General features: G+C 40.0%; 1 protein-coding gene across 3 annotated transcripts in view; it reads right to left on the bottom strand.

The window, feature by feature from the left end:
- The window catches only part of GPD2 (glycerol-3-phosphate dehydrogenase 2), a 178900-nt gene that overhangs the window by 95571 nt on the left and 58992 nt on the right, over nucleotides 1–24337 (bottom strand). For all 3 annotated transcript variants that reach the window (XM_056110173.1, XM_056110172.1, XM_056110174.1), the window contains exon 3: nucleotides 4086–4257. In XM_056110173.1, coding sequence (XP_055966148.1) covers nucleotides 4086–4257 — 172 coding nt within the window. The remainder of the gene's footprint in view (nucleotides 1–4085; nucleotides 4258–24337) is intronic.

Raw genomic sequence — 24337 nt, 5'->3', positions numbered from 1 at the left:
TCATTAACTAAATAGTATGTATATATGCACATATGTGCGTACATATGTGTATATGTGTACACATATGTGTGTATCACTGGTCTTTTCCTTAGAGCAAGAGATAGTCCTCTCTAGGATCTGAACTGCAGCACCAAAGTTTATACACAGAGTTTAAAAATGTGATTTCTGAAGTGATCTCAGTGATCTCTGATACAGAAAGCTAAAAATCACAGAGAAGAACAAAAGGAACTGAAGAAAACATTGAAAGAAGTCCTGAGGGAATGAACATATTTATCAGTTTTCTCATCTTGCCTGCCCCCAGCCCCCTACACAAAATGCCTACAACTGCTCTTCAGGGAAATGGACACAGAGGTGTTAAACAGTGAAGCAATTTCTATTGATCCTACAGGCCTGAAGGAGAACGTGAGGAGAATTGGCATATTATGTTTATAAAATAATACTCCCAAATGAAACAAATGAAAATTGATTCCCAGGAAAATGCAGATGGCAAGAATACAAATAAATGTTCATGATGAAGATGTCATGACTTTTTGTCTTCCTTCCACTATCTTTGTTTATCTTTTACCAAAATTGCATTTGAGCATACTGTTTTATCAAAAAGCTTGTGCAAACATTTTTATACAAGCCCTTTAACATCTACTGGTTTCCCCAAAACTTTGATGTCCTGAAAAATCTAATTATTACTGGTAACTTTAAAAGATCACAGTAATTTATTTTTGTCAAATGTGACTAAAGATTAATGGATACAATCAGGAATAATTTGGTAAAAACATATCAAATGCAAAGAAAGCAAAATTTGTTGTTAAGTGAAGCATCAAATATAATAAAAGCAAATTCCATGAATGAACAGCAACAATGCACAATTCATTAACCAAATGCCCATGATTATTTCACACTTCAGAGAGCTACTGATATGATCAGAAATTGTACTAAAAGGATAAATACAGATTAACTTCAGCATCTCCATACATTTTAATTATAAGTGCTACCCCTGGGGGCTACCAGCATAATAAGATTCAAACCAAGGTCTTTCCATCCCTTTTATAAATCATAATTCGCATACATATGACAAAAAGACAGCTATCAATGACAAGAGATATTACTAGCACATCACTTTCTTAGCTGTTTCTAACTATGAAAATTAAAAATATGATCAATATTCTGACTTTGGAAACTTATCTCAAAGCCATCATCATCATCATCATCCTCATCATCGTCTTCATCATCATCATCATCATCATCTACGATTATTTACAAAGAATTAGTTCATGTCCTAATCACTAAGTGCATCTCCTACACAGCTCAAAAAAAAAAAGTATTCGTTCAGTAAATATGATAAGCCCCTTGAAAGGAAAGCCACATCTTACTAGTCTTTGCATTCTCAGAGCTGGCTTGGTACCTGACTCAAATGGCATTGTTTCGAATACCCCTCCTCTGCCACTGCCCCCCATACACACAAACACACACACACACACACACACGAGACAACCTAAAGAATCATTTAAAAAGAAAGCATTCTTGGGATAATTTTTTCAGCCATTAAAGGGAAAAGTGGAAGAATAATGCCTATCTATTCCTCATTGCCAAACTAACATTCTTCAGTACTCCAAGGGGGCCAGGAAAGGTTCACCTGGCTTACCAGCCACAGTATGTGTTCCCTTTCTACCTTTCCTCATAACCTCCACTTTACAACATGAGTGCTCTAAACTAAAACATGAGCTAAACACCAACATATGTGTGTGTTATTCCTCTTACACTGTAACTGACTGGATATTTTTATAAGCAGTATTTGTCTATTAAAATTCCACCTGTAGGGGGCTGGAGAGATAGTACAGCAAGTAAGCTACTTTTCTTGCACATGGCCGACCCAAGTTGGACCCCAAGCATCACATATGGTCCCCTGTGCACCACCAGGAGTGACTCCTGAGTGAAAAGCCAGGTGTGGCCCAAAACCCAAAATAATAATAATATAAACAAAATTTTATCTGTGCTGAAACCTTCCCCCCTCTCTACAATGTAAACTTGTATAGCAATTATGGAAAACAGCATGGAAATTCTTCAAAAAATTTAGAATGGAATAACCATATGATCCAAATATCTAACATCTGGGTTTTAAACTGAAGAATATGAAAACACTAAAGTTGTGAACATATGCACTCCTATGTTCACTGCAGCATTATGTTTAATAGCCAAGATATGGTAACAGTGTAAATGCCACTCAAAATATATACATACACAACAGAGTATTATCTAGTTCTTTTTAAAAAATAAAATTCTGGGAATTGCTTTGTCAAACAAATACCATTCATATCTGGGAAAATAAAGCCAGAAATAGAAAAAGAAAGCAAGCTATTAGATTTTAAGAACAAAATGACAGTTATATGGAGAACCACAAAGGGTTAAATTGGGTAACCAGGTCAATTAATTTTACAGTGATGAATGAAAACAAGACTTTTGGTGCTGATCAGAATATAGTATGTTTAGATGCTATCCAGCTGAAAGCTCTGTTATCTGTCATATTATGTTATATTCTGAACCCATGTTAATTTGATATTAAAATTTTAAATAGGCTTGTGCTCTCTCTCTCTCTCTCTCTCTCTCAGTGCTCATGTGACCATATGGGATGCTGGGAATTGAACCCGGGTTGGCCGCGTGCAAGGCAAACGCCCTACCCACTGTGCTATTGCTCCAGCCCCTAGGCTTGCTCTTTAAGCCCATGTTCTCACTTGAACACGTATCTCTCTTGCTTGACTCTGCATTTCTTCGCTTGCTTGTTTCCACTCTGGAGAAGACTGTGTTCACTCTTGAACATATTTCCTCTCTTTCTCTCCTCTCACATCTTTCTAAAACAAGTTTCATTCAATAAAAACTATTTTGCTTCACAGTTTAAAATATATATACATATATACATATATATAAATTCTGCCAGTTATTCCCCCCTCACACACACACCTGTTGTTGAAATGACAGGCGGCATAGTTGTGGCACATTTGGTTGTGGTGCTCACCGGAGTGCTTAGTTTCCCAAAAAAGCAGCGTTGTCACTATTCCCCTTGGCACATGGGGCAGTGCTGGGGATTAATCTTGAGGCCTCATGTTTGCATGGCAGGTGGTTCTACTACTGAGCACAGCACAGCCTATGTTCTAGGACTACTCACAGCCTCCACATTCTACATATGATACATAGAAGTTTTCTTCCTACTGATCATTCCCTGTATACATGACTACCCACACCTTTATACAACTTCCCAAATCCTCAGAAGGCATAAGTTCTCTATTACATAATTCAGTCACATTAAACAAGCACTATAGAACTGTGGATGTACTAAAAAAGCCAACTACATCATCCATCTCATATACAAACTTGCATATATATTAATGTGAATTTAGAAGCAACCAAAAAATAGACTTAGGCTGTGAAATTGACCTACACACACAAACATACATACAAAGAGCTGATAAAGCCAGAGAACCATGAATATACCCAGATTTTCCCAACTCCAAGCTTTACATTGATAGGCACAGGCAAAAGAGACACAAATTATTTTATTAAATGAATCATATGTTATGGCATTAGTATTGATACTAAGAAAAATATCTGCTCTTACCTGTCATATGGCCTGTAAAAACACTTTTCATCATGACTTTCCTAATTCTAATTAATAGAGTGGCTAGATTAATAGAGACAGACCTATATAGCAACTGTGCTTTCCTTGTTCAACCCCAACCCACAGTCTGTATTTCAGAGGAAGAAATTATTTTAAGACATACTGCACCAAAAAAATTATTTCAACACACTAGCTCAATTCAACAAATACCTTATAACATTTGCCTGTAGGTGACACATATATTTTATTTCATATAAAAATGTATTTACTGTGTATTAGAAAAAAAATTTAATTCATTTAAATCTTAAAAAAAAAAAGCAAAGTTGTGCAAGTGAATATCTTTTCAAAATGTGAAGGTGTTTCACAAAGGGTAGAAAATTCAGAAGTGTGACTTTAGCACCACACAGCACAGCCGTGTCTGAGTAGAGGAGAGACAACAAAGCCTAGAAATGTTACAGCTGTCTACATCAAGACTTACCTCTGGTGACAGCATCAAGTGCACATCCACTTCCTGTTGCTCCTCCTCCAATGATTAGGATATCGAATTCGTCTGTGTTCTGCAAAGTCAGAAGCTGAGCTGCTCTGGAAGGAGGCTCCCTGTTAATAGGTTCGGAAACATTCTCCGCAGCTTTCACATAGGCCAGGTTCACCTGATACAAAAGAACAGACCATTTTCAGTCCATCTGGAATGCCACTGTAATAAATTTTACGACCTACTAAGAGAAGAGATTTGTAACCCAGATGAGGAATTCCAGACCTAGATCCTAGTCCACAATCTCCTGCAGAGTTAGAGGACCAACTGCCCTATACATATAATAGGTGATGGGTCTGGAGGTGGGGTGTCTTAAGATTCTGGGTGATTTGTTTTTTGTTCTCCCAGGAATCATGACTTTTTAGCTATGGAACAGCTAGTTTCAGATTCAATATTTCAACAGCTTGTTTTCATTTTATGTGTAGTCAAGTTCAATTATTTCCCACACTATACAACAATTCCCAAATACCTTGTCTAAAACAATTTAAAGGAGAACATACAGAAGCATTTTATCCAGTAGCAGCAATTCATTTAAATAACATTTAAAAGGTTGAAAGGAGGAAAAGGCATTTTATGGCTTTCTAAAATTCTTTAAAAGTACATCCTTTATTCCTTTGTTTTCCTTATAAAAATATATTCTATAAGCTTAACTCCATACTATTGAAAATCTGTTTAGCAAAAGTTATTATCCAGTTTAGGGTGTTTGGAGGATCCTCCCAAGAGGGGAGATGCAGGTTGAAAGTAGACTGGACTGAACATGTTTGCCACTCAATGCCTCTTTTGCTGATCACAACACCCAAAAGGAGAGAGAAAACAAGGAACCGCCCTGCCACAGTGGCAGGGGGGGATGGGGGGAATGGGGAGAATGGGGGGGGGGGGGGGAGGGATATTATCCTTGGTGGTGGAAAATGGGCACTGGTGGAGGGATGGGTATTTGATCATGGTATGACCGAAATCCAAGCACAAAAATTTGTAAGTCGACAACTGTACCTCATGGTGTTTCACTAATAAAAATTTTTAAAAAAAAGTTATTATCCAGTTTAAATAAACAGCAGTGGCCAATGCAAATTATATTTTTAAAAGATTTTAGTGATTTCACAACTGAATGACTAGTTCTGACCCCAACTCTCATTCCCTGGGGGGAAAAAATAACACTGAAGATTGAATATAAATTAAAATTTTTTAAACATTAAATACATACTACTTTGATTTTTAAAAACATTAAGAATATAAAATATGACTACTTGCAGATGACATAATAATATACTGAGAATACTGTGGTGAGTCACAGAAAGGTTCCTAGAAGCAATAAACTGGTGCCAGAGCAATAGTACAGCGGGTAGGGAGTATGCCTCACACACGGCCAATCCAGGATCAATCCCCAGCATTCCATAAGGTCCCCAGAGCCCTGAGAACAGAGTCAGAAGCACTGAGCACCACCCGATGTGGCCCAAAATGAAAACAAGCAAAAATCAATAGACCAATATGGCAAAATGACCTGCTACAAAGTCAATATACAAAAAAGTATGTTGCATTCTTCTTCTTTCCATTTTTTTTTTTTTTTTGGTTTGTTGGTTTGGTTTGGTTTTTGGACCACAACCAACTATAAGCAGGACTTAACTCCTAACTCTGTGATCACTCCTTGCTGGGCTCAAGGGACTATATGGAATGCTGGGATAGCACTCAGGCTAGACAGTAACCCAGTTTTAGCCACATGCAAGGCAAAGCCCCTACCCACTGTACTGTCTCTCCAGACCCTCAGTTGTATTTATTCTTTTATACAAATAACAGAGAAAGTGATCAAAGAGTCTATCCCATTCAAAATAGTGTCGGAAAACATCAAGTATCTAGGAATCAACTTAACAAAAGACCTAAGGGATCTATACCAGGAAAACTTTAAATCACTTTAAAAAGGGATAGAACTCAGGAAAGAAAAAATATTCTGTGCTCATAGATGAGTCATTATTGTCAAAATGACCATCCTATCTAAATTAATATGCAGTTTCAATGTAGCCCCTATTCAAATTCAAACAATATCCTTCAAGGGCTATATTAGAACAGTTAGAATAAGTTCTAATTAGAATACGTTAATAAGTTCTAATTAGAATGCATTCTAATTATCTAATTTTTAGAACTGTTATTAGAACAGTCACTAAGAAAGTCGTATGGAATCACAAAAACCGCAGAACACCCAAAGCCATACTGAAAAATAAGAAACTGGGTGGTAGCTCATTACCTAACAGGACATTTTGCGTGTTGCTCTACAATTACAGATGAGGTTTGTCTTTGGCTGATATCAATAGGCATAGTCCAAAACAGGAGGCAGAATCCCTCCCTCCAAGCAACCTCCAACCTGTGCCATCTAAACGGGCCCACACCACAGCTCCAGAAACTCAAAGCCATAAAACAGATTTACTCAAATTATAGGCTGCTCAGTCATTCCTCCTATTTTTGAAGCTAGGCAGAGAAGACAGTGACCCTAGCATAATTCCTCAGTATCTTCCAGTAGTGTCTAACTACAAAGAAATAACCCCCAGCACAGCAAGAACACTAGAGAAAACAATAGGGAAAATATGCAGAAGCTCCATGAGTGGAAACAGTATCACTGAAGACATAAACATCACCAGTAAATCCTCAGATAATATCTTCAGTGACATTATGATGAGAATGTTCCAAATAGTTCTGAGAAATGGTAACACTGTCAGTCAACAAAACACAATGAGGTATGAGAGTCGAAATAAAAAACCTACTTCAATCAGAAATAAAGAATATGGTAGGTGATATTTTAAAAAGTCATTAGAAGAGATATCCTATATCCTTCTAGCTTACTTAACATACCTTCCAGTTCCATCCATGTTGAAGCAAATTGAATGATTTCATCATTCCTTTCTACTGTGTAGCATTCATATATATATATATATATGTATCACTGTCAGTCACCCCATTGTTCATCGATTTTCTCGAGTGGGCCCAGTAACGTCTCCATTGTGACACTTGTTACTGTTTTTGCCATATTGAATACGTCACGGGTAGCTTGCCAGGCTCTGCTGTGTGGGCACGATGCTCTCGGTAGCTTGCCAGGCTCTCCGAGAGGGGCAGAGGAATCGAACTCGGGTCGGCCATGTTGGCTGCGTGCTATTGCTCCAGTATATATATATATATATATATATATATATATATATATATATATATATCACAACTTCATGATCCACTGATTTGTTACTGCATATCTAGATGTATTCCAGCTCTTAACTGTTGTATTGAGTGCTGCATGAATACAATCTTTTGAATGAATGTTTTTCGGTTTTGGGGTACATATCCAAAAGCAGAACTACTGAGTCTAATGGTAGCTCAATTTTAAATTTACTGAGAACATTCCATACTGTTTTCCATAGGGGTTGAACCAAACAACATTCCTACAGGCAGTGAATGAGAGCTCCTTTTTCACTACATTCTCACCAACACAGATTGTTCTCATTATTTTTGCTATGTGCCATTCTTTTAGAGTAACTGGATGAGGAAATGAAATGGTTTAAAGGGGGGATGCCTAGATCACCCTTGGCCCCAGAGTATAGGAAGGAAAAGGAAAGAAATAGGGTGAAGGAAAAAAGGAGAAGAGATAGATGAGAAGCAATGAGGAAGGGGTCAAGGTGATTCCGGTACATTGGTGGTGTTAAAGAATGATAGAGCTAAATATCCAACTTGAGTATTAGCACAGAGTTAACAACACTGAAATCGCAAGACCTAAACTTTAATACAAATTTAAAAGGGAAAGCCTGGCAAGCTACCCGTGATGCATTTGATATGCCAAACACAGTAACAACAAGTCTCACAATGGAGACGTTACTGGGCCCACTCGAGCAAATTGATGAACAACGGGAGGACAGTGCTACAGTGCTGTCAAGATTATAGGCTGGGGCTGGGGTAAGCGTGTAGGACTGGGAACCTGGAAACACTGCTGGAAGGAGTTGACACTGTTAGCAGGATTGGTGATGGAACACTGTATGTAAAAAACACAATTTTGAGTAATTTTGTCATTTACAGTGCCTTATCAAAATAAAATTTGGGGAGGAAAAGTCAAGAGAAGTTCTGAATAGCAGGATAATGATTCTGAGCAAAAGATCAAGGTGCTGCGAGGTGAGACGCAAGAAGCAGCTAGGAAACAATAGGACGAGGAAAATAGTCTGACGAGAAATGAACTGCATACCATAAAACAAGGATGTATTCAAGAGGAACAACATAAGAATCATCAGAGTCCCTGAAGAACAGGAAGGCAAATGTAATGAAGAGGCAATAGTTAAAATAATCATGGAAAGAATTTCCAGAAACTGGGAGTGACAGTACAGTGGCTAGGGTATTTGCCTTGCATGTGAATGACCCAGGTTGAATCCCTGGGATCCCATACGGTCTCCCTAACACTGCAGAAGTATTTCCTATGTGTACAGCCAGGAAAAACCCCTGAGCATCACTGGGTATAAGCCCTCCCACAAAACACAAAGAAAATTTCTCAGAGTTGAGAAATATAGTCACTGTGGTTCAAGAGGCCTGAAGGATCCCAGTGAAAATATACCCAACTTGGAAAACTCCTAGTTTAATATAAATCACATTTTATATTCAAAATGACAAAAGCCAAAGATGAATCAAAACCTTGAATGCAACAAGATCAAAAGAGGTATTTACATACAAAGGAAAGTCCATAGGATTTACATCAGATCTATCAAATAAGCCAGATAAATATGATTGGATATAGCATAAAAATTCAATAAAAAGAACGCCTCACCAAAAATATTCTATCCAGCTAGATTATTATTCAGATTTTAAGGAACTATACAGAGCTTCATGAACAGGCAAAAAGCTTAAGGATGACAATCATGTTTGGTCTATAGTTTACATTCAGCATGCTTCTCCCATCCTGGGAGGATCCTCCCAACACCTTTATTTGGTGTTCCCTTATCTATCTGAGCTCCCTATTAAAGAAAATAACTATATTATAAATCTATGGTGATCAAAACAGCATGGTACTGGAATGAGAACAAAATCTCTGACCAAGGGGGTATGGTGCTGCCAGCAGGTCAGTCTGTACCTGTGAGGCGAGTGCATCAGCAGCGTCATGGCACCTTCAGACTTCCAGATACCCCAAAATTGCTGCTGTGCCTTTGGCTAGATCCCAAAAACTTGGGGCAAAGTTTACCAAGAAAGTAAATGGCCAAAAGTTAGGTATGTGGAAAACACACCCACAAACCACCTCCGGCTCAGCTATATAATTGGAGGCAAGGCCTCTTTGGTTCCTGATTGAACTGCTTAATGGACATGATCCCAGAGACTCAGAAACAATTCTCAGAACCCAGTGGCTTTAGGTAGAAATGCGTCTGGTCTTCTGCAGTAGGCTACCAGTGCTGGGCCAACCCAGGTGGGAATAGGTTTCGTGCCTTGGCCTGTTCCCCCTGGCGGCCCAGTGGCCGCCATTCATCTGAGGCCACTGGATAGTCACATTTTGGCCCCCAGTGACGAGACACACAGGGCCTCACGGGATGGGGGTGGAGCCGGGCTTGTCCTCCCCACCCCAACGAGACCCCAAGTCATCGCCCACGAACAGCCTCTCTGGCTCCTCATCAAGCTGCTCAACAGCCTTGATCCCAGAAACTCAGAAACAAATCTCAAAACCCAGCGGCTTTTGGCAGAAATGTGTCCGGACCCCGCAGTAGGTTACTGTCGCCAGGCCACCCCAGGGCGGAATCGGTGCTGTCCCTCCGCCTGCTCCCTCTTGGCGACTTGGTGGCTGTCATCCTCCAGAGGCCATTGGACAGTCAGGCTTGGGCCCGCAGTGACGAAACTTGTTGGGCCTCACGGGATGGGGGGCGGGGGGAAGCCGGGCCTGTCCTCCCCACCCCAACGAGATCCCAAGTCATCGCCCACGAATGGCCTCTCTGGCTCCTCATCAAGCTGCTCAACGGCCATGATCCCAGAAACTCAGGAGCAGATCTCTAAACCCAGTGGCTTTTGGCAGAAATCCCTCCAGATTTAAGTGTTAAAATTTCGGAATTTCAAAACCACATGGCCCTACTGGAGCCACACGACATCATATGTTATTCATAACCAGCAACAGAACACAAATTGTCTATTGTTGCCTTCTCAGCAGATCTGAGTGTTGGGGTAAAATCTCAAATAATGGTGGGTCTGGTGTCGAAATAGTGAATGTGATCAAAGTAGAGAGAGAGTAATGTGGAAATCATCTGCCCCACAGGCAGGGGAAGGGTGTGGGATGGGGGTATACTGGGACTTTTGGTGGTGGAGAATGGGCACTGGTGAAGGTACGGGTGTTTCATTGTATGACTGAGACTTAGACCCAAAAGCTTTGTAACTGCTCTCACGGTGATTCAATAAATAAAATTATAAAAAATGGAAAAAAATAAGTAAGGTGAAGTTCATGCACAATTCAATCAGCTAATCAGTGGCTGAATAAATAGCAGTACTCCTACAAAAAAAAAAAAGAATCTCTGACCAATGGTTCAGAATCAAAATTCAAGTACAGGGGCTGGAGTGATAGCACAGCAGGTAGGACGTTTGCCTTGCAAGCAACGGGTTCTATTCCCAGTGTCCCATATGGTCCCCTGAGCACCGCCAGGAGTAATTCCTAAGTGCAGAGCCAGGAGTAGCCCCTGTGCATTGCTGGGTGTGACTCAAAAAACAACAAAAAAAAAATTCAAGTACAAACCCCCCATATTTATGGTCAATTAATTTTCTATACCCCAGAGTATAGAAAAAAAAAGGACATAGAGGGAAAGAAATCAAGGTCGGTAGCAACAAGTGGGCAAGAAGTAATAAGGGACAGAGATCAAAATCCTCGGAACATGGTGTATGTTGGAGTGGTAACTGTATCCAAAGCACAAAATCAACAATAGGAAAAGCATGTGATCCAAACTACAACCAAATTTAAAAATGCGCTTGTTCAGAAGGTAGGCTGGGAAGGGAACCTGGGGAGACTGGTTGTAGGAAGTTCTGGTGATAGAACTGGAGCTGGAGCACTGTATGCCTGTACTGCAGCTTAAATAGCTTTATAACTTGTTACATGGTGCCTTAATAAAATATAAAGTAAAAATTTTTTTTAAATTTTAAAGAATATAATTTGACCAGCCTTAGTCTACAAAAGGATAGCAATATTTCTACTTCTATTTCTAGTTCTTCCATGTAATGTACCGTTGTAAGCCAAGAGTGATGTTCATGGTAGTGTTGAAAAAATAAATAGGGGCAAGAGCAATAGTACAGCAAGCAATGACCTTGCATGAAGCCAGCATAGGTTCGATCGCCAGCACCATATATTCCCCAAGCAATACTAAGAACTATCCCTGAATGCACAGCAGAGCCAGGAGTAAGAGCTAAGTGGCACCAGGTGCGGCCCTCCCAAAAAACAATGTAAACTAATGTACTTGTCAGAGACACAAGCCTAGAAATGGAATAGTTTTTTTTGTTTTGTTTTGTTTTAATTTTTATTAGTGAAACACCATGAGGTACAGTTGTAGACTTACAAATTTTTGAGCTTGGGTTTCAGTTATACAATGACCAAAATAATTTTCACCCCAAAATGCTAATAGTGGATCATTTGTTATACTGAACAGTGCCCACTGGTGTAATTCTAATGGTCATTCACAGGTAAAAACTGCTTTCTCTCTCCCTCCCACAAAACCCCCTCTTCCCCCCCAAAAAAATTCATAGCATCAACACATGTTACATGGCAGAATTTTTCCCATTCTGCAATAAGGGTCAAGTATGAGTCTCTGACCTCAAGGTCAAAGCCGCTTCAAAGAAAAGTGGTATCAGCTCTGTCCAATAAATGGTTTTGATAAGTAATTTTTACTTATTTAAATAAAATAAGCCAACTACAATTTTGTGTGCTGTTGGAATGATGTATGCATGAAAAGGATAATTAACACCATCATAAATCCCAGTACCTCAATAAAAAATGTAAAAAATAAAAACTGTTGCTTATGAGTTGATTAATTCTTATCAGGCCAAGGAGCTTTTTATGATAATATAAATCTGGTTGCCACAGAGTACACTGTATGACACATTGTAACTCTGGGCCTTGATATCTTCATCTGTAGAACAGGATAAAATCCCCGTGATATTGCTGTGTCTACATTCCTGTATTGTCTTCCATCTAAATGGAATAATGACATGGATGTAGTGAATTACAAAATGCACCAGAGATTCACTGTTGCTACATTAAATAATTTGATAATAATTGATAGCATCTAACAGAGAATTTTCAAAACATATTTTACTAACTATCATAAAATCAAAAGGTTATAATCAGGTGCCATAAAATTTCAAGCCATTAATTCAGATGCCAAGTCACAAAAATCTTACCTTTATATAACACCTCCTAATTAACTGTTAATAACCATTTCCCTATGTTCACATTTACATACTCTTACTGTAACAAACCAAGGAAGTGTAATTACTTTGTGCTATGTAGGACATAGCATCTTCCTGCCATGGTTTGTGCTTTCTATCATATAATGAAAATAAAAAATATACACACAAATATATATGTATACAAATAACAAGTATATAGAAAGAACAAATGCTAAAAGGGGTTGGAGGGGTAGAAGCATCATGTTCTGACCATTCGGATGTGGGAGAGAGAATCCTTCATTTGAGGATTTCAACTGGGCTTTGACAGATGGGTAGGACTTGGACATGAGTTTGACAAGTGACTAAAGTGCCAGAGCATTTTCACACATCAAGAGAATTTTGCTGACATTTTCTGCTTGGTAAGTTTTCTAAAAATACTTGAGAAATAAATTTAAGGAATATATTATGATATGCGGGTTCATTAGACCTTGATAATATTAAAAGTGCCCCATTCTACTCTGTTAACAGGTTCACAATATGAATATTAAATTTAGCTTAAGTTTTTAATAATATGCTAGGCTAGAAGGGCCTCACTCATTCGTTGTCCACACAGTGGTTTTCAACAATTTTCATACCTGTGCAACAGTGAAAAAGAGAAGAATTTTGCTAAAGCAGAAACCAAAAAACACTGTGGCAGAATTTGGGGCATTTATTTTTAAACCTAGAATTATTTTTTTTAAAAAATATATTATAGTTACTTAAATGTTAAAATAATGAAGTTCACAGAAAATTTTTACAGACCACTAGTCCCCACTATTCTTAATCCGTGTTTTCATCCCCCCCTTTTTTTTCTTGCAGTTTGGGTCACTCCTGGCGATGCTCAGGGGTTACTCCTGGCTTTGCACTCAGGAATTACTCCTGGCGGTGCTCAGGGGACCATATGGGATGCTGGGAATCGAACCCGGGTCGGCTGCATGCAAGGCAAATGCCCTACCTGCTGTGCTATCACTCCAGCCCCTTCATCCCATTTTATTCTCACCAACATGCTCTCACCTATCTAGTGATAACAATAACAATAATAATAATAATAAAAACACCTCTTACACATGTTCAGCAATCACTCTAAAAATTCCTGAAAGGCTCTTGCTTTCTCTACTGCCTCATCTCCTTACTCCACAACCCACCCTTGTCTGTATTTTCACAAATACACTATAGCAGCAATAAAACTAATGGCTGTTGGGTAACATTGCTTTGTCCTTCCACAAGAAGCTTAGGTTTATCTGGTTACACCCATCAATCTGGTTACACCCATCACAGTGCTCCTGAAGCACTTCCACTTCCATTGTGTTTATCTGTAAGCAGTCTTCCCTACGCTCTCCTTCCCACCCAGTTAATCAGCTTTCCCCTTAATCAGACTTTGTTAATTTGTAAGATCAGTTTCCCAGAAATCTATGATTTTATATGTATGAGTGAAATATTGCCTTTCTCCTCTCCTTATGCCTTATGAATAGTTTACCTTAAAGTAATATCCTTTTTGTATAGATACAGGAAGACCGTTAACATTATGCTTTGTAACTTAGGATTTGATTGGCCTTGAATATTATTCACTCCCAGGCATCTGCTTTCTCGACTTAAGCCTCAGTTGCCCTTAGTTCCTAACACCCCAAAAGCAGGGTCCCGACGAGGGACTGAACGAACCCAGAGCAAACATGAGCTACCCTGGCAGCGAAATGGGCCAGGCCAACGTGCCACGATTCTTAACTATAAGTTAAGAGTTTGATCATGGACAAATGCTGTCATGATCCAAAGGTAACGATGAGACTAGGATCCTGCTAGGGGTGGGAAAGACTATCTGGCCTGAGCACCGTAGTCTGAGATCGAGATTTAAAGTAACATTTTATTTTTGTTTATTTTTTTTTTCATAAAAGCTGAAAAGTGTTGCAACTGAGAAGCTAAGCACTGAGTTTATTTTAGAGGCAGTAAACACAGCCTAAGGCCCTACTTATAATTATAAGAGACTCGTTTTAGCTTCATATGGCTTTGCCTCACAAAAACACATCTGCACTCCACCTTCTCTAGAATATGTTGATTGAGAGGCAATAAGAGGAAAGCAAAAGAAAAAAAGCAGTTAGTAATAAGTAACAACAGGCTTCTTAAAAAGATTTGTGGGACTGGAGAGACAGTACAGTGGGTAAACACTTGCCTTGCACCTAGCTGAACCAGGTTCAATTCCCAGCCGCCCCCCACCCCTCATAAAGTCCCTGAAACCCCACCAGGAGTGAACCCTGAGAACAGAGCCAGGAGTAAGTCCTGAGCAGGAAGGCAGGAAGGCAGAAAATTGTTGCTCTAAATCTTCCCAGATCTGCTCTTTCCTCACCCATCTTCTGAAAGAAGCTTTAATTAAATAAAATTTAGGAAATTGGTGTTATTAAAGGACTGAGGCAGATTCTGGGAGATGGCACTAGTGGCCCTGATTCTACAGACCAGAAATCAAAATAAAAAGCAATTATAATATTGTTTAACAAGTGGACTTAAGGTAGAAAAGAGGCTTTAAGAGCCCCAAGGCTTCCTGCAAATTCAAGCATATGGAGTTAAGACTAGTGAGCATTCGCTGGGTGACAGCACCAGGGCAGGAAGTAGACACAGCAAGTGCAACAACCAACAAGTCACGCAGGCATCATACCTCTGGTCAGCACATGGCTTTCTGAAACAATGGTGAGTTATGCAAGCGACCTTTAAAAAGTTCTCTTTCACATCAAAATGAAAGTTTCCATCTGAGATAAATCTGCTGCAACCAAACATCAGGGCCTCGAGTTCAGGCTAACCCAGGATTCCTTTTCACTGGCTTCACACCTTTATCTTCATCAGCCTGGTCTATGCGCCATAGTTTAACCATCTCAGCCTAGAGGAAGGATAAACAGCTCCCCAATCAATGACAGTGAAGAAAGGAATCCCAAGGTACAAAGCAAAGAGCCTACTGCCTAACACAAATCCAGCCGCAACTCCCATATTAAAAACAAAAAAAATTATCTTGGTAAAAATAGGAATATTTAATATGTTTTGGTGTTTTGGTTGTTGCTATTTTGGTTTGGGGACCATCCTGGGTGTATTCAGGACTTACTTCTGGCTCTGAGCTCAGGGATCACTCCTGGTGGGCTCATATGGGGTGCCAGGGATCAAACCCAGGTTGGCCTTGTGCCAGGCAAGTGCCCTACCCACTTTATTATCTCTCCAGCCCTTGATGTTGGTAAATTCTTATTTAAGTAGAATGAGCTATCAGAAAACGGCCTTCTTTAATCTTGCAGGCAAACCTTCATGTATATTTTTAAAAAATCAAAATCTGTCCAAGGGGCAGGGATAGCCCAGGAGATGGCTCCATGGTTAAAGTGTCTGCAATACAAGCTGAGGCTATTAAGTTCGATCTCTGGTACCATTTGTAAGAGCAATCCTTGCAGCTATCGGCTGATGATCCCTGGCGATGCTGAAAGTGATTTCTGGCCACACCACAGCCATGTTTAAGCACCAAGATTAAGAGATTTAGTCCCCCAGGGAGCACCACAACTTAAAAAAACAATGTGCAAGCACCATGGCTAGAAGTACAACCTCGTGGGTGAGCACATATGAGAGAACCACATCTAAAAATGGTGCCCCAAGCAGGGATGTGGAGCACTGTAGTCAAATGTAAAAGCGCCACAGGTAAGTACGTGTATTTTCACCTTCACTACAATATTATCAGACATAAAAGTGTTAAAATAATAACAAAATAAAATTTCTCCAGACCTAGGAATGTAGTTTAAACAATAGATTAATGGATTGCACCTATAAAGTCCAGGGTTTGATTCCTCATAACAGACTCCTGGTCACACCCCCAAGCACCCCAGGGGTTGATCCTGGCTAGGTACACTAGGTACAACTTTCAGGAAAATACATTTCTCAAGTTCCGAAAGCAAACATACAGCTTCAGTATATGCCAAGAGTTTGCATACACATATGCGTGGAATGGAAAGCCAAATCCAGAGTTTGGTTTATTTATTTATTTTTTCAATCCCAGTGGACACTCACCCTGAAGGAGATTCAGAATGAGATCAGTTTTACTATCTCTGTATACCATTAGACTTGCAAATTTAAAAAAAAAAATCCTAGACATTTGCAACTTTGGGTGAAATCGAAAACAAGATCTAATAATTAGTGTCTATTTCTGAAAGAAGTGCATATTTAAAGACCACAGGCAATTAACAACCAGGTTGTCCTGTAATCATGTATAGTAATAATTGTAGTATAAAGCAACGTTTCATGCAAATCACTTCACACTGCAAACTACCACTCTCTCTTTTCCATATTATGTGATTCAATCACATGTTGATAATGGAGCTGTTAGAATGAAGAAAAATTGTTTCACATTTTATTGTCACTGAAAAAGATTAACTGTATTTGTATATTCCTGGACAGAAACTATAACAAGCATCTCCATACAGTGAATCCCAACATGTTTTAATGACCCTTACCTCCAGAATTACTTTGCTGAATTACTTTGCTATTCTAAACTAGATTTGGTGTTTTGTGTGTGTGTACTTATGTTAAGTAACACTTCTCAAGAGATGTACTCTGGGAGGAATTCAACAACACTGTTTAGAAGAGCTGATGGGTAGATGGCCACCTCTACTGGGGACAGACAGAGAAAATAAAAGGGCTCTACCTATCTGGGGTGCCTGAGAAAGGAGCATTTAGTGACTGTGATTGCTTTGTAAAATCACATAGAATCCCCTTAAAATAATGATTAGAATATGGTCACACCATTAAATTATAAAATATTTGGAGGGACTGAAAAATGTGAAACCGTTCTTTTGTTTATGTTCGAATCAACTTCAGATAAATTCCCTGCCACACTCACTACATGGGCTGGAGCAATAGGACAGAGGGTTGGGTATTTGCCTTGCACACAGCCAACCTGGGTTTGATTCCTCCATCCCTCTTGCAGAGCCTGGCAAGCTACAGAGAGTATCCTGCCCGCACAGCAGAGCCTGGCAAGCTTCCTGCAGTGTTTTCGATATGCCAAAAACAAGTCTCCAAATGGAAATGTTACTGGTGCCCGCTCAAGCAAACAGATGAACAATGGAAGGACAGTGCTATAGTGCTACTCAGAATCTGGGGGCTAAGCCATACGTTCTATTGGCTTCAATATTTTTAAAACATGGAATACGTGCTCAAGTTGGCAGAACATGATCTTGTGCTTCCATTCCAGGAGCAGGCTGAGAAGTTAGAGGATCAGGAGAGGAGGTCAAGGAGGATCACTCCACAGTTTGGAAGCTTGCCTCATGTGCTGGGGGAGAAGGCAGTTGGGATGGAGAAGGGACCACTAAGTCTATGATGGTTGGAGGGATCGCTCGGGCTGGAAGATGTGTGCTGAAAGTAGACTAAGGATCAAACACAATGGCCTCTCAGTATCTGTATTGCAAACTATAATGCCCAAAGTAGAGAGAGTAAGAAGGAAGGTGCCTGCCACGGAGACAGGGGATGGGATGGGCGTGAGGGTGACGGACGGGAGGGAAACTGGGAACATTGGTGCTAGAAAGTGCACACTGGTGGAGGGATGGGTGTTCAGTCATTGTATGGCTGAAACTCAATCATGAAAACTTTGTAACTATCTCACAGTGATTCAATAGAAAAAAATTCACGGTCCTCCCGTTGTTCATCGATTTGCTCGAGCGGGCCCAGTAACGTCTCCATTGGAGACTTTGTTGTTACTGTGTCTGGCATATCGAATACGTCATGGGGAGCTTGCCAGGTTCTGCCGTGCGGGCGAGATACTCTCGGTAGCTTGCCGGGCTCTCCAAGAGGGGCGGAGGAATCGAACTCGGGTCGGCCATGTTGGCTGCGTGCAAGGCAAACGCCCTACCGCAATAATAAACAAATATAAAAAATTAAAAAGCGAGGAGGCTAGGCAAGCAAAAGGCAGAAAGGAATGAAGAGCAGAATCCTCACTTGTCTCGTTGCTGCTATGCCCTGGGTTTCATGGGCTCACAAGATACTTTTTGGAGGGGTGGAAAACTAAGGAAGGAAACTGAGTTGCTTTCTTCTATGGGCAAAGAACTGAGAGATCAGAATCTGATCCCAGGTTAGAGTCCAAATCCCAAGATAAACTTTGCTAGCTTCTCTTGCCTCTATGCATGAAGGGCCCTCCATCTTCCAGCCCCTAGAGCAGCAGCATGCAGATGCCCAGTGATGGCAGTCAGGGCAACAAAAGCCTTAAGGAATAGGCCACACCTATTGACAGTCACACCTCGTGTTTCTGAGGCCCAGGTTTTTAGGATAGAGGTCTCTCCTGAGACTCTCTTACCAACCAAGTGGTGCTGGCACAGAGGTAGGATGCACATTTGACACATTCAAGGTCCTATATTAGATCCCCAACATTCTCCACATCAGGACCCCTGAAAAATCTTCCCTAAAAATATCACCCTGGAATCAGATACAGGAATGAGGGAGGGCTTCGCAAGTGAATGAATTGCTGACCCACTGCACCAAATGACCTGTCCGCTTGGTCCATGGCTGCATTCTAACCACCTGTTCCAGACAGCTTCATAGAATTTGTACTGCACACTCTTAATTGCTGTGAATTTAGTCCATCAAAGAAGTACACTGCTATACCCTTTCTCATTATCGGAATTTAAAGGATCATAAAATTCTTCCTAGCGGAAGCCTTCCTAGCACCCTCCTGGACTAAGACGGCAGATGAGGGCATGAAAGCTAAAGGACTCTCCCCCAACTTCAGAAAGTTTCCTTAGTCCACAGTATCCCTAAAAAGTTTCTTAAAGAGGCCTTAAAATGAATAAATAGTTGAAAATGAAATGCAAAGTCAAATCAAAATGAATGTCAATGTTGCTCAGTTAGCAACAGCCTAGAAGCTCACCAGCTGTCAACGTTAATCATAGCTCAGCCGTTGACTCACTGTGTGACCTATAGCAGCACAGTTAACCTTGCTGATTTTGTATGCCAGCAACAAAATAGCATCACAAACTCCTCGAAGGTCTGGTGAGAGTTATAACTCAAATATATTACCATGGCCCCACTTTAAGGGATAAGTGTTAAATAAAAACCAAAATTATAAGGAAGATGATAGGATGCTCTTCAAAGAACATTTCCAGCTCTAACTGCATAATTTTAGTGTTTTGATGAAACATTACTTCTGAAGAAACTGTTATGCACATAACATAGTTAAGAATAATTTCAACTGGCCTTATCCAAAATACAGTGTACTCAGAATCCTTGTCACACTTTAGTCAAAATCCACACAAATTCAATCGTGTTTCTAGGAATCTATGTAGGGTTCTAAAAAGGAGGAAAGAGTGAATGATATAGTCTTTGGCATAAAATCTAACAATAAAACTTAACAAAGGAAATACAGCTAGTAATCTAGTCTTGTCACTAAATTAAAAACAAAAGTAGGACAGATATAATGGCTTAATCAAAACTTTGCTTCTAATGAACAGTGCTGGATTACATGTCCTACCCTCCCTTACAGCTGTCTCGAAATGACCTATGGCTGAGAAAGCCCTTGAAAAGCAGAAGCATTAAAAAAAAAAAAGTGACACTGGGACTAGAGACAGCACAGCCACTAAGGGTGCTTGTCTTGCACACACCCAAACCAGCCAACCCAGGATTGATCCTTGGCAGCACACAGAGCCCCCAGAGCGTCTGCCCCCTCCCCCTGCCATGAGTGGTCTCTGAGTACATTACTAGGAATAAGCCCTGACACCACTGGGTGTAGCCCCAAACCATCAGTAAATAAATAAGCAGAGGTCCCTGGGTGATTGCAAGGAGCAAGTATCACACCTAATCACACTTCCATGGGAAGAGGAGAAACCATCCCTGAGAAAGCCCACAGAGCTCAGAGAGTTGCTTACTACCTTTACAACACAGGTGTCTCTTTACAACCCAAGACTCAAAACTTTTCTGCTTCGTATACCGTCCATCTTCTGATGACTAAGACTCTGTCATTAATAGAAAACAAAATCCAGATAAAGCTCTAAAAGGATGTATCACTAAATACATACCACAAAAGCAAGATGCAGACCTTTCCACCTTCACCTTTGACGTGATACTGATGCTGAAAGCTCTAAGTTGGAAGCTGCCTAATATACAACTCCTCATCCTTAGTTCCCATAGTTCCCACCTAAACACTGAAATGAACAAAAACAAAAAAGACTGTGGAAGAACAGTTGATGTTACAGCACTTCCTTACTTTTTTTTTTTTTTAAATCACGAAGGCTGTTTACGAAACTAAGAAAAATGCCTCTGGATATGAGAGATTATTTACTCAGAGAGAATAAACAAGTCTGGTAGCCTAAATTGACTCACAAAGTTAAAAAGCAATCTGGTAAACATAAAGCAAATATAACTTCAGCTACATCAATGCTCAGAAAAATTTATTCTGATTTCAAGCCCACAGACACTCCTTAAGTTTAGAGAGCATGGAGGGCAGAGAGTATAGTGGGTAAAGTGCTTGCTTTGCAAACAGATGACCCAGGTTCATTCCCAAGCACCACACAGGGTCTCCTGAGCACTGCTAGGAGTGACACAAAAACAAAGAATTAAGAGTAAGGATTTAACACAGAGAGGTGTAGGCCAAAATCAAACCAAAAAAAAAGGAAAAAATATTTCTAAATTCTTCAAAATAACAGTTTGGAGCTTGGGGGCTTGGGAGTATTTATTTTATTTGTTTGTTTGAGGGCCAGAGCTAACAGTGTTCAGGGCTTACTTTTGGCTCTACATTCAGAGACCACTCCAGGCAGGCTCAGGGGACCCTATAGGGGCCAGGGATCAAACCCAGATCAGCCACAAGCTAGGGAAGTGTACTATATACTACAGATTCCCACTGTACTATGGTTCTGGCCTCCCATGATAATATTCTTAAAAAGTTTATGACAATATTAAATTCACCATTATAAATTTATTTTAAATGGTAAATATATTTATATATTCACCGCATTTTAAAAATAAAGTGTCATAAGGAATCAACATGCTACGGAGGGGCTGGAGTCCTTGTACAGTAGGGGAGGGTGCCCGCCTTGCAGTCAGCCGACTGGTTTTGATCCCCAGCATCCCATATGTCCCTCCAGCACTGCCAGGAGCAATTCCTGAGTGCAAAGCCAGAAGTAAGCCCAGAGTAAAGCAGGGCATTTCCTGCCTCAAATTTAAAAAAAAAAAAAAAAAAAAAAAAAAGAAAGAAAAGAAAAAGAAAAAAAGTTACTGAGTCTGAAAGCAGAAGCATTCTGTCATCTGTCATACATATAATTTCTTTTCCAAAACATATATCTTATGGCCCAAGATACGGTTTAAGTGGTAGAGCATATGTCTTGCATATGCAAGATTTGGAGTTCAATCCCCAGCAATACTAGACCATACAAAAGAATTTTAAAGTATAGTTGAAATAAATATAGGAAATGGAAATATTTGAATTTAAAAAATAAATTTTTTAATAACTATCACTGAATAGTGAAATGGAATTTTTGTAAATCATTCACATGTCCTTGATAGCAGACAGGAAAGTTTTAGGCCATGTTCATTTTATTTTTTAATTTTTACAATGACTTTATTTTTGGTGTTTTAGGGTTAAAACAAAACTAAGCAGGAAATCCAGAGAATGAGTTCCCAGCACGCCCCGCACCCACCGACACAGAGACTTGTCTACTCCTACTATCATTCACCAGCTCTGCAGATTTCTGACCAAGGATGGACACACACTGACATATCATAATCATCCAAAGTTCACAATTTACACTGGGGTCGCTCTTGTTGTATGTTCTACGGGTCTGAATGTGTTTTTGTAATGTTAATATCATACTAAGCTTTTTATTATACTCTTTGCCCTGTAGCTTTGCCCTGTAGGTGAAATATTCTTGGTAGCTTGACAGGTTCTCCGAGAGGGGTGGAGGAACCAAACCTGGGTCCGATGGGTAGGCTGATGGGTAGACTGCTGCAAGACAAACGCCCTACAGTAATAATAATAATTAAAGCTTTAGTATGATATTAACATTACAAAAGCATGTGGTGGGAAAGGCAGCAAGAGTAATAGCCTCCTGGGTGCAAGGAAGAAAAACTTTAAATTTGTTTGCTTAAAAAAGGCAGATTAGGGGCTAGAATAGTAGTACAGCAGGTAGGGCACTTGCCTTGTATGGGGCCACCCCAGGTTTGATCCCCGATATCCCATATGGTCCCCCAAGGAATAATTCCTAAGAGGAATAATTTGTTCAAGGAATAATTCCTAAGAGCAAAGCCAGGAGTAATCCCTGAACATCACTGGGTCTGCCCCCTCCAACAAAAACAACCCAAAAAGGCAGATGTTGGGGCGGGGTGAGGATGGAGGTTGCTGAGAGATGATTTTTTTTTTCCAAATAAGCTTAGGAAGCACCTTGAGTTATCTCCTTGGTGGGACCTCACGGAGCAGTAGAATGCTTTGGCAACCCACTCTCATCCCTGTTCTTTGCCACATGGCAGGGTTGGGGAGAGGAAAAGCAAGAAAAGTTTGTGGAAACTTTTTCACCTCCTTGTGGGTGAGGAAATCAGAGGAGAAGGGAAAAGTAAAATTATTTTAGGAAGTTACTCCAAACCCACTCAAAAAGCCATCTTATGAGTAACTGAACGAGCTTAAGTATCTGGATGCCACTTGTGGTCACAAACCTCCTTCCCTTGAGGGTAGACATGGTTAAAATAAGCAAGCCAATATTCCTTTCCTTTCCCCAATCTGATTCTTTATTAACATCCAAGATTTATATAGACCAATTTCAAAAAACAAAAGTAATAGTGATAGTTCTCTCCTCCACCACAATTCCACCACAATCAATGGCCCTTTCTAAATCTACCAAGCTCAAAAAAATAAAAATAATAAAAAAAGAGAAAGAAAGAAAGAAAGAAAGAAAGAAAGAAAGAAAGAAAGAGAAAAAGAAAAGAAAAAAACATTTATCTCTCGGCTTCACTAAGTCAACAGACAATGTTCACCACTGATAAATTGATAAAATGTTAACCAAGTGCTTGCATAAGGGGCCAGAGACATACTACTGAGTTTATGTTACTTGTCTTGCATGCAACTGACCCAGTTCAGTGCCTGGCACCATAAAAAGTCCACTGAGAGCCTCCACGTTTGATCCCTGAGCATGGAATGGAGAGTAAGACCTGAGCACAGCTGGGTGTGGGCCCAAAAACAAAAATTAAAAGATATTTGGAGCTGCAGAGATAGCACAGTGGGTAAGATGCTTCCTGACTTGCAAGCAGCAAATCCCAGTTCAATGCCTGGTACCACATATGGTATACCGAGCACTACTTGGAGTGATTCCTGAGTATAGACCAAGGAGTAAACACTGATCAGCATCAGGAATGACCAAAAAGAAACACTCACTTGTATGAACAAAAAAACAGGCAACATAAAACAAGTCATGGCTATCACTTCTAACCCCAACCTGCCAAGAAGTGACAGTCCCCACAAGTCTCTATTTCCTGGTCACCTCACAGATTTTATGCAAGCAACTGGCAAAAAGTTGCATATCTTATCAGACTCCATTGTGTGTTCTGTTTACTAAAAAAAGTATACACATTTTATGTATATACTTTGAATATCTCACTCTTTGTCCTTGTAAAGACATTATTTTAACTGCAAAGTTTATTTAGGCAATTGTGAGCTCACCTGGCACCTAAATACTCTAACACTATTTTATCACCAAATATGTTTTTATTTATTTGTGGGGGGAGGGGGGAGTTGCCGCTCCAGTGGTGCTCAGAGAACCATATAGTTCCAGGAACAGACCCCAGGGCTACTGCATGCATAACGTATACTTCAGTCCTTTGAGTCA

This window comes from Sorex fumeus, unplaced genomic scaffold (assembly GCF_029834395.1).
Source record: "Sorex fumeus unplaced genomic scaffold, SorFum_2.1 ptg000009l, whole genome shotgun sequence".
NCBI classification, from domain to species: Eukaryota; Metazoa; Chordata; class Mammalia; order Eulipotyphla; family Soricidae; genus Sorex; species Sorex fumeus.
This window is presented reverse-complemented; position numbering and strand designations above follow the sequence as displayed.